A 12168-nucleotide genomic window follows, 5' to 3' on the forward strand; every position below is an offset into this window, starting at 1 on the left:
AACCCATAGCCTAACCTAACATGCCCTAACATGTTAATCCAGAGGAAGGCAAAAAAAACCCATGTGGCAAACAGTAAGCTCCACATTGGGGAAAAAAATTCCTTCCCGACTCCACATACGACAATCAGACTAGTTCCCTGGATCAACACCCTATCACGGAATCTAGTGTATATACCCTGTAACATTATACTTTTCAAGAAAGGTATCCAGTCCCCTCTTAAATTTAAGTAATGAATCACTCATTACAACATCATACGGCAGAGAGTTCCATAGTCTCACTGCTCTTACAGTAAAGAATCCGCGTCTGTTATTATGCTTAAACCTTCTTTCCTCCAGACGTAGAGGATGCCCCCTTGTCTCTGTCTCAGGTCTATGATTAAAAAGATCATCAGAGGGGTTTTTGTACTGTCCCCTCGTATATTTATACATTAAAATAAGATCATACCTTAGCCTTCGTTTTTCCAAACTAAATAGCCCCAAATGTAATAATCTATCTTGGTATTGCAGACCCCTCAGTCCTCTAATAACCTTGGTCGCTCTTCTCTGCACCCGCTCCAGTTCAGCTGTGTCTTTCTTATACACCGGAGACCAGAACTGTGCACAGTATTCTAAGTGTGGTCGCACTAGTGACTTGTATAGAGGTAAAATTATGTTCTCCTCATGAGCATCTATGCCTCTTTTCTCTTTTAATGCATCCCATTATTTTATTTGCTTTTGTAGCAGCTGCCTGACACTGGCCACTGAATATGAGTTTGTCATCCACCCATACTCCCAGGTCTTTTTCATTGACGGTTTTGCTCAGTTTTAGAATTAAGCACATAGTTATACATCTTATTACTTCTACCCAAGTGCATGACCTTACATTTATCCCCATTAAAGCTCATTTGCCATTTATCAGCCCAAGCTTCTAGTTTACGTAACTCATCTTATAATGTAAATCTGTCCTCCTCTGTATTGATTACCCTGCAGAGTTTAGTGTCATCTGCAAATATTGAAATTCTACTCTGTATGCCCCCAACAAGGTCATTAATAAATATGTATAAAAGATGAGGGCCCAATACTGACCCCTGTGGTACCCCACTGCTAACCGCGACCCAGTCCGAGTGTGCTCCATTAATAACCACCCTTTGTTTCCTATCCCTGAGCCAGCTCTTAACCCACTTACACATATTTTCCCCTATCCCCATTATTCTCATTTTATGTATCAACCTTTTGTGTGGCACCGTATCAAAAGCTTTTGAAAAGTCCATATACACTACGTCCACTGGGTTCCCTTGGTCCAGTCCGGAACTTACCTCTTCATAGAAATTGATCAGATTAGTCTGAAAGGAACGGTCCCTAGTAAACCCGTGCTGATACTGGGTCATGAGGTTATTCCTCTTCAGATACTCCAGTATAGCATCCCTTAGAATGCCCTCCAGGATTTTACGATTTTACCCACAGTAGAGGTTAAGCTTACTGGCCTATAATTACCGAGTTCAGTTTTTGTCCCCTTTTTGAATATTGGCACCACATTTGCTATACGCCAGTCCTGTGGTACAGACCCTGTTATTATGGAGTCTTTAACCCCTTCCCGACATCGGACGTACTATACCGTCCAATGTCGGGTCCCCTGCTTTGATGTGCGCTCCGGCGGTGAGCGCACATCAAAGTCGCGACATGTCAGCTGTTTTTTACAGCTGACATGTGCGCGCAATAGCGGCGGGTGAAATCGCGATCACCCGCCGCTATTAACTAGTTAAATGCTGCTGTCAAACGCAGACAGCGGCATTTAACTACCGCATCCGGCCGGGCGGCCGGAAATGAGCGCATCGCCGACCCCCGTCACATGATCGGGGGTCGGCGATGAGTCAGGAAGGTAACCATAGAGGTCCTTGAGACCTCTATGGTTACTGATCGCTGGTGGCTGTGAGCGCCCCCCTGTGGTCGGTGCTCACAGCACACCTGCATTTTAGCTACATAACAGCGATCTGATGATCACTGTTATGTAGCAGAGCCGATCGGGCTGTGCCTGCTTCTAGCCTCCCATGGAGGCTATAGAAGCATGGCAAAAGTAAAAAAAAAAAAAAGTTAAAAAAATGTGAAAAAAATAAAAAAAATATAAAAGTTTAAATCACCCCCCTTTCGCCCCAATCAAAATAAATCAATAAAAAAAATATCAAATCTACACATATTTGGTATCGCCGCGTTCAGAATCGCCCGATCTATCAATAAAAAAAAAAGCATTAACCTGATCGCAAAACGGCGTAACGAGAAAAAAAATCGAAACGCCAGAATTACGTTTTTTTGGTCGCCGCGACATTGCATTAAAATGCAATAACGGGCGATCAAAAGAACGTATCTGCACCGAAATGCTATTATTAAAAACGCCAGCTCGGCACGCAAAAAATAAGCCCTCACCCGACCCCAGATCACGAAAAATGGAGACGCTACGAGTATCGGAAAATGGCGCAATTTTATTTATTTTTTTTTTTGCAAAGTTTGGAATTTTTTTTCACCACTTAGGTAAAAAATACCCTAGACATGTGAGGTGTCTATGAACTCGTACTGACCTGGAGAATCATAATGGCAGGTCAGTTTTAGCATTTAGTGAACCTAGCAAAAAAAACAAACAAAAAACAAGTGTGGGATTGCACTTTTTTTGCAATTTCACCGCACTTGGAATTTTTTTTCCCGTTTTCTAGTACACGCCATGGTAAAACCAATGGTGTCATTCAAAAGTACAACTCGTCCCGCAAAAAATAAGCCCTCACATGGCCAAATTGACGGAAAAATAAAAAAGTTATGGCTCTGGGAAGGAGGGGAGTGAAAAACGAAAATGGAAAAACGAAAAATCCCACGGTCATGAAGGGGTTAAAGATTAAAAATAATTGTCTATCAATGACTGTACTTAATTCCTGAAGTACTTGGGGGTGTATCTCATCCGGGCCCGGAGATTTGTCAATTTTAGTGATTTTTAGACGCCGCCGTACTTCCTGCTGGGTTAAGCAGGTGACACTTATTGGGGAATTTTTGTTATCACTGATCATATTGTTTGCCAAGGGATTTTCTTTTTTTTTCATACTGATGAAAAAAAAGTCATATAGCATATTGGCTTTTTCCTCATCCACCATTTCACCCAGACTATTTTAAGGGAAGGGGGCCAACACTCTCATTTTTTAGTTTCTTACTATTTACATAGTTAATATATTTTGGGATTATTTTTACTCTCTCTGGCAATGAGTCTCTCTGTCTCAATCTTCGCTGCCTTGATTTGCTTTTAACAGAATTTATTTAATTTTCTGTATTTATTTAATGCCTCATCACTACCTTGCATTAATTCTCTAAATGCTTTCTTTTTGTCACTTATTGCGCCCCTTACAGCTCTATTTAGCCATATTGGTTTCCTCCTATTTCTAGTATGTTTATTCCCATACGGTATATACTGTGCACAGGTCCTATCCAGGAGGCTAATAAACGTCTCCCATTTTCTTTGTGTATTTTTATGTCTCAGGATATCGTCCCAGTTAATTGCACCAAGATCCTCTCTCATCCATTGGAAATTTGCCCTCCTGAAGTTTAGTGTCCTTGTAACCCCTCTACTACACATCTTATTAAAGGATACACGAAAACTTATTATTTTGTGATCACTATTCCCCAAGTGACCCCCAACCCTTATATTTGCTATGCGGTCTGGCCTGTTGGTTAATATTAGGTCTAGCAGTGCCCCCCTTCTTGTTGGGTCTTTAACCAGTTGTGAAAGGTAATTGTCTCTCATAGTTGTCAAAAACCGATTACCTTTGCTGGAACTGCAGGTTTCTGTTCCCCAATCTATTTCAGGGTAGTTGAAGTCCCCCATAATAATGACTTCTCCTTGAGTCGCAGCTTCATCTATATGCTTTACGAGGATATTCTCTATTGCTTCCATTATTTTTGGAGACTTATAACAAACCCCTATCAGTAATTTATTATTATTTTTTCCCCCTCCCCTTATCTCCACCCACAGGGACTCTACATTTTCATTAGATTCACCTATATTATCACACAGGATGGGTTTTAAGGATGATTTTACATAGACACACCCCTCCCCCTCGCTTATCCGTATAGGCTGAAATCTGCCGAGTATTAATGTTAATATATTTTATATTAATAATTGTATCACTTAATATTGAGCAGAATTAAGTATGCTGACATCCCCCTATATAGTATGAGCCCCCACGCTCCTATTCCCCCAGCGCTCTGCTCCAGTCCCGGGGATCTATTTATTTTTGTGTCCGGCTAATACATGCTGGTGTGTTGGCGCGTCATGGAAAAGGCAACAGGATTTGCGCTGCGATTCTGTATTGTCGGCAGTGGAGCTACAGGAAAGTTTCCTACCCGGTGGTTAGCACAAAACATTGTGGTGAGGGCAATCTTGCCATAAGCTTTTGCGGAGCCTCCGGTGGTAACCAAGATTGCCCTCCATTGTTATCCGCTTATGACTGTGAAGTATGCTTGTGCTTAATAGTTTTCTGTTTTGTTACTGTATTGTCCAGGAATAGTACATGTACACACACAGCTGGTGAACTATTGGTTCAACAGTTTTGCCGTTCCTGTGCTAGTTGATGACACCAGGACCGACATACCTGAATGTCACTCTGTAGGTGACGGAATTATTAGTATTGCTTGTTGCCTTGCAATCGGTCTTGGTGCTGGACATTGCATAGTTAGAAGCATTGCCGCGGCAATTGTAAGTCAAGTTGCTGTGCATCCATACTATCCTTGTGTCTATCCTTTGTGTACAGTCAGTGAGACTTTGTATGAGACTGGGTGGAAATTTGGGCTCAGTCGGCTATCATGTGAGGATGTATTTGAAAGCCCTGGAGCTGAAAGATCTCTGAAGGCTTCACTCAAGATTAAAGGTTTTATCTCAACTTTGAAGTGGGTAACATTGCAGAATGCTTATAGAAGCAATTTGCCACTAAAAATCCTCTTCATTCTGTTACTAAAAGATTTTTAATTCTCTTATTTACTGATTTTCACATAGGTTACTGGCCATGCCGTAATCACTCATATAGCTTCATTCCTTTGGATGAAGCACGCTGGCAAGCTTTGAATCTGGTTGTATATCTGGAGAAGGCCATTTCCCAAGCCTCTCTGCTCCGACACTGCAAGAGGCAAAGCTGCCTCATTTAGTAGCATCCCAGAGGGCATACTTAAGGCCATTGCTACAGTCTTGCCACTGGCCCAAACTGTCCAAAGCCCCAAAACGTTCAAACTAAAGACTTGGGGTAAGTCATCAGATGTTTTACACCAGAAACATGGTGTATAAAAGCAGCAAAGTCTTAGAGAAGGTGCAGCTGCACAAGAATTTTTGCTAGTGATGAGCGAACGTGCTCGGATATTGCGTTATTGGAGTATCTTGGACATGCTCAAGTAATATGTTCGACTTCCTGTTGCTGCATGATTTGCGGCTGTTAGACATCTGCAACATATGCGGGGATTGCTTGCTAGGCCCTGAAACATGCATTTGACTGTGACATTACTGGAACACGCCCGAGATCCTTGGATAACACCAACATGCTTGGATAACACGATATCTGAGCACGCTCGCTCATCACTCCGTTTTTGCAACTTTTGTTGTTTGTCAGTTTTATGACTTCTCTAAAATATTGTGTGGAGCTTAGATATAACAGTGTAGTAATTCAGTGTCTGACAAAGTTATTATAAATTTTGCTAGAAAGTGGTGGAAATTATAGTAAAAATATATTCCAGCCCATAACGATAGTAGATTTCTGATGCAAGGCAGCCCAAAATATTGTCAAATTCAAGAATTTGGTGCACTATAATCCAGAGGGCTTCGGTCTGTACCTTCTCTAGTTATCCTCCAGTGAGACATGTCCAGAGACAATATATTGTAAATTGTTAATTGTCCAGTTAAACTGTGTGCCATTATTCCAAGCCGTAACCTTTGGGGCGTGTTCACACTCCAGTATTTTTGGAGCAGAACCTATCCAATCAAAACGCTTTGTATTTAAACCGCTCATGGTTTTTAAAGGATTCTTGCTACAAAAACTCATGGAAAAAAAGCCCTCTGTGTACACACCCTTGAAGAGGAGATGTCCCACTTAATGGACTGTGAGCTTTGTTAAAGTGACCATTGTCTATTAAATAGTGAGTAGGAATGGTCATTCTGGAAACCAGTAGTTGGAGCCAGTGTCATTGAGGCATATTGGGCTAGCACACCGTCGGTCCTAACAGGCCTTCTTCTGCAGCACAGCCTTTTTCTGGCAACGCGGTAGAATAGGATCATGATGCTGCAAGTTGTGTTGACATTTTCATGCAAGCCCACAGCCAGGCCATGGGAAGAAGCGATGATTGGACCCTCATAGGAAGCAATGGTGAAATGCGTTTGGCTGGGTAGGCATCATTCTGTATTCCGCCATCTCTTGTTATACACTCTCTCCAGGGGTGATACTTTTAGACTTGTCCAGCTGCCTCGTATGGGGAGATCATGTGCTTTTATATGCTACTGTCTGCTGTTTTACATGTTGGGAGTAAATGCAAGCCTGTGGTGCATGTGATGGGTGCCGTAGACCTCTAGATATGCAATGTATCGCTTATTATTCCTGGACAACTCTTCCATCTCATGGGAAGATGGCCTTGCCCATGTTGGTGTGCGCACATTCCATTATTATCGGTTTGTTCTATTTTGTTGCCTGCATTGCCTTTGAGTAAAATGTCATTGTGTATGGCGTGCGGTTTGCTATTATCGTATAGGAATTGCTGGCAGTTTTGGGAAAGCCCCACTCAGCGATTACTAAATAGGCCGTTTTCTATGTTTCCTAACATTAACCCTTGCACTTGTTCGAACTCTTAACCCTTTATATTTGTGGTGATATTTTTTAATTCCTGTTTGGATTTTTTCCTATTTAACACTTCATGTACACATGGTTATATACGACAAGCCTTGTTGATGGTAAAAAAAAATTCTGTAATTTATGTATCTAGGGCCCTCTTTCATGTTTTACTTTAGTGATTTGTAGTAGAACGACAACACTTATTTAGTTGCTGTACAGGATATGGTAGTTTTATTATTTGTTTGTCTTCTATGTAAAATATAATTTTTTTTTAGAGATGAGCAGATGGCTTCATGGGACTCTAGTCCAAGTCAGTGGTACCTGGCTGCTGGACTGGAGACATACAAATCCCTTAGTTTTCGGTGTCCCCAACATGGCATTTCATTTATCAAGGCTGGCGCAATGTCATGTAAACTCTAAAGGAAGCTGTCGCATCCCAAAACGTTAAGCTACATATATGGGGTTAATCTCCAGGTTTATAGCTTTCCAAAGCTGCCCATCCGCTGCACTATAAGCCCGAGGAGGAAATGAACTTTATTCCTACATGCAACCTCTGGCTTTGTCATACACTGTAGAGCTGGCTGTCAGTCAGTGCCGGTTGCACAGCCGTACTGAGCAGTGGCTGAAGCCTGACCCCTGTGACTGAAAGTCGGAGGCTGCCGGGAGCAATAAAGTTAAATTCCTCCAGATAGCCGGGCTTTCTGTGCAGCGGCAGGGCAGCTTGGGAACACTATTAACCTGTGGTTTAACCCGTATCTGCAGGTTAGCCTTTTGGCATGCGACAGGTTGTTTCAGGGACGGGTGGTGCTTCCATTGCGACATAATCACTGTTTTGGTGATGGACAGTATTCGAACATTAAATGATGTTAGTGTTTTTTTGTTTTGTTTTTTTTTGTTTGTTTTTTTTACCCTTCCATTTATTTTTACTTTACTACTGTGAAGTTTACTTTACTACTGTGAAGTTTGCCTCATTATAAATATTATGTTTTTATTCAGCACTGAGCTATTCTTGGATGAGAAATTATAAACTTATCATGAAAATACCATCTGTAACATCCGCACAATTTATGAAAACTTGCAGCTGTAGGGAAAGGCTGTATGTATAGAGCTCAATGCAAACGTGTGCAGCTATGTCTGTATTGGGTCTCATCTGTTGCTGTATTATATGGTCCTAGCATAGTACTTATTGCATTATTCATTCATTTCTTTTTTCTTTTTCAGGATAACATTTTGCCACCTGCCTTTTCAGAGCAAATGGCTCTATGTGGGGACTGAAAGAGGAAATATTCACATTGTCAACGTGGAGATGTTCACGCTCTCAGGCTACGTCATCATGTGGAATAAAGCCATTGAACTGTGAGTGTTACGTAGCCAGTGACATTAATGAGAACATTTGTGTCAATTCTGCATAAAAATGCCCTGAGCGGCCCTCCTGAAAACAGGGCACCAAGCCAAGTTAAAGATGCATAAATTCGTCCTAATTGGTTGCAGAGAATCTGATGCCTCACTAGATTATCAGTTTATATACGTCAGTTCTTGCTCCGAGAGCTAATTACTTTTTGGAGGCCTGAATGTTGGCTGCAGAGAAATCCAAGCAGATAAAATCACTTGGAGCCTTTATGTGGCATGACACTGTTTCCAAGCTGAGCTTGTACTCCATGCCCTTATTCTCCTTTTCATTTTTTGTATGCTCTAGACAGCTGCGTGATTTTATTAAGACTACTCTGGGTAAAATCCCAGAATTTCCATGTTCTCCTCCTTTAGAAAACTAATAATAGATCTGGGCATTGTGTATCATACCGTAAAAAACGTTCCTGCGTGGCATTGCTAGATATGTGGGCACCCTCTTCCACCAGCTTTGCTGGCCAATTTCGGGGCCATCCATAAAATGATTACCGCTCTTAAGCAGCTTTGTCAGCGATATCCAGCTGGCACTGATAAGGTGACCGTATCAAACTGGCAGCATGGCTGATATTCGCAGCAACGGTACGGTATCCCAGTGTAGCCATATACATGCCGCTGTAGTTATGGAGAGCAGCGGTGTAATGCATTTGATGTATTTCTGAAAGAAGAATAAAGCAAACCATTCAAGGAACCAGGTAACCAATGTAGGTACAGTAATTTAAAGAGAAAAAGTACTTCAGTGTCTGACTGCTAAGAAAATCGGCTTGGCTCTTATGATGGCGCATGAAGTCCAACCCTACTGAAAGACGGTTGTTTGGCGCAAACACGTTTTGTTAACTAATTTCTTTAGACTTTTTAGATGAGGCAATGGTTAAAATGAAGAAAAGAGCGGCGCAAGAACAGTGCACACACAACCCATATAATTATCATAAATAATGCTTTATTGAGACAAACAAGTGCAAAAACAAGACATAAAAGCATTTAAAAGCATGTGAATTAACACCCAAACATGCATTATCAATATCCCCTGTATATGGAGACATGAATGAAGCAGGCTCAGTGCGGATGAAAATGGACCCAGAAGACACTCCCAGTGTGTAACCGTGTCCTACTAATAGAAAATATAGAGATGTACATGTGCGTCTGTCACTGACTCAAGTGTGGCTTTCCCCAGTAGCACTCTGCATATGTTATAATATGGTTCTATAAACATATATGAAGATTTATCCTATGGTACTAGTCAATAGATAATGCAGCACTGGATATAAGTGTTTATTGCTAAGACAATACCGTTAAGCGACGCTATCGGGATGCCCCCCACCTGAGTCACGTGTATCAGCACACTATACAGCACATGTTACAATAAATAAGTAAATAATAATACTCACTGGGAACGTCAGAGCCTGCTAGCTCCCTACGCGTATCGCTACTCCCGGTAGCTTCGTCAGGGGAAGTTCCAGTTCAGCATAGTATCACACAGTATAGGATTAGATGCATGGCTCAGCAGACAGTATAGGATTAGATACACAGCTCAGCAGACAGTATCACACAGTATAGGATTAGATACACAGCTCAGCATAGTATCTCACAGGATAGGATTAGGTACACAGTGCAGCAGACAATATCACACAGGATAGGATTAGATACATGGCTCAGCACAGTATAGTGATAGATACACGGTCTGATGTCCTGTGAGGAGCTGCAGTGAGAGGCAGGGTCGGAGCAGCACTGAGAGCCTCCCCCATCCCCCCTCTGTTACCTCTGCAGCTCCTGAGGACATCAGACCTAGAGATCACAGTCACACACCAGGCAGCAGAGGACAGGGAATGGCCGACTGCTGACAGTGTGAAAGGGGAGACGGATGGAGCTGTCCCTCCTATAACGGCAGAGCTCTCAAGCAACAATGGAGCTCACACACTGTGGGCTGAAGAAAGATGGCGCTGACCTCCTGCCTCTGCTGTGATGTGGAGACAGCCCAGGGGGCGTGGCCACATCAGAGCAGGGAGCAGCACAATGATAGGTATGGGGTCGGACGCCGACCGCAGCCTCCTATGCCCAGGGCTGCCGTATTTGCAGAGTGTAAGTGTCGTGTAGCTACACTTACACTCCTGCAAAGCAAAATGGCGGCGCCCAGTGGCTGCAAAAATAATTAATAATAAAAAAGATATTAAAGTTAAAAAAAATAATTTTGTATTAAAAATAATTGCTTATATAAACAATCATTTTTAATACAAAAACAAAATTGCGGCACCTTCCCTTTAAGTGACTTTCAGCATGCCAATATATGGCCAAGGCGCTGAACATCCATTGGCTCTTGCTGCGCTTATGCTTGGCCTGTACCACTCAACCTTTACCCCTAGGTGCATATCATATATAGGAGGATTGGCATACACAGCTGATCAGTTGTGCCACTTTTTTTTTTTTTTCCTTTTCACTCTTATATTTTGTTTTTATATATGGCTTGTATGGATACAATATTGTGTTAAAGGGAAAACATCTTCTATTTGCAAGGTTACAAGGGGGAAGGCTGTCAATCGCTGAACATCGGAGAACGGAATTGGGTTTATCTTATACCATGTACTTCAGACTCAAAGCTTTGGCATCACACACAAGATTAAATTGTACATTCTCCAAAACTAGGGCACATCGGCAGGCACAATAAATGACACTGCTAAAATCAGCACTCAGGGATACATAAATGGCAGTGGGGTTGCAGTGTGACCCATGACCTACCACAATGTGACCACTGACAAAAATGTAACTTTGGACTTTTGAACTCGTGTTTTGACCATTAGAGCTCAATTTACGGACTGTGCTACTTGCCCATGATCCAAGTTTGTTTTTTGCTTTTCTATTGTCCAAAGAATTGTCGCATAGCAGCAAAACACAAACAAGTTTCACAAATGTTTAATGGATTACCATGTCTTTATACATCTTTTAACCCTTTTCTGTCATTGAACGTACTATTCCGTCCATGTGGGGTGGGCCCTACTTCCCAAGGACGGAATAGTACGTCCAGCGCGATCGGCCGCGCTCACGGGGGGAGCGCGGCCGTGTGTCAGCTGACTATCGCAGCTGACATCCGGCACTATGTGCCAGGAGCGGTCACGGACCACCCCCGGCACATTAACCCCCGGCACACTGCGATCAAACATGATCGCGGTGTTCCGGCGGTACAGGGAAGCATCGCGCAGGGAGGGGGCTCCCTGCGTGCTTCCCTGAGACAATCGGTACAAGGCGATGTGCTCACCTTGTACCGAGTGTCTCCTCCCTGCAAGCGCCGGATCCAAAATGGCTGCGGGGCTGCATCCGGGTCCTGCAGGGAGGTGGCTTCACTGCGCCTGCTCAGAGCACGTGCCGGGAAGCCTCCCTTCTGTGCACGTCAGATCGCCGATCTGACACAGTGCAGAGCAAAGTGTCAGATCGGCGATCTATCACTTTACTGTGATGCCCCCCCCTCCCTTCCCCCCCGGGGCAAAGTAAAAATGTAAAAAAAAAAATAAAATACATGTGTAAAAAAAAAAAAAAAAACTTATTAAATAATAATAATAAAAATATGTATTGTTCCAATAAATATTCTCCTTTAGCTAAATAAAAAAAAAACAATAAAAGTACACATATTTAGTATTGCCGCGTCCGTAACAACCCAACCTATAAAACTGTCCCACTAGTTAACCCCTTCAGTGAACACCGTAAAGAAAAAAAAAAAGAAAGAGGCAAAAAACAACGCTTTATTATCATACCGCCAAACAAACAGTGGAATAACACGCGATCAAACAGACGGAAATAAATAACCATGGTACCGCTGAAAACGCATCTTGTCCCGCAAACAACGAGCCGCCATAGAGCATCATCAGCAAAAAAATAAAAAAGTTATAGTCCTCAGAATAAAGCGATGCAAAAATAATTATTTTTTCTATAAAATAGTTTTTATCGTATAAAAGCG

General features: G+C 42.3%; 1 protein-coding gene across 6 annotated transcripts in view; it reads left to right on the plus strand.

The window, feature by feature from the left end:
- STXBP5 (syntaxin binding protein 5) overlaps positions 1-12168 on the plus strand; it is a 533536-nt gene that overhangs the window by 230753 nt on the left and 290615 nt on the right. For all 6 annotated transcript variants that reach the window (XM_077283080.1, XM_077283076.1, XM_077283078.1 and 3 more), the window contains exon 5: positions 8040-8174. In XM_077283080.1, coding sequence (XP_077139195.1) covers positions 8040-8174 — 135 coding nt within the window. The remainder of the gene's footprint in view (positions 1-8039; positions 8175-12168) is intronic.

The sequence above is a fragment of the Ranitomeya variabilis genome, chromosome 2 (genome assembly GCF_051348905.1).
Source record: "Ranitomeya variabilis isolate aRanVar5 chromosome 2, aRanVar5.hap1, whole genome shotgun sequence".
Taxonomy (NCBI): domain Eukaryota; kingdom Metazoa; phylum Chordata; class Amphibia; order Anura; family Dendrobatidae; genus Ranitomeya; species Ranitomeya variabilis.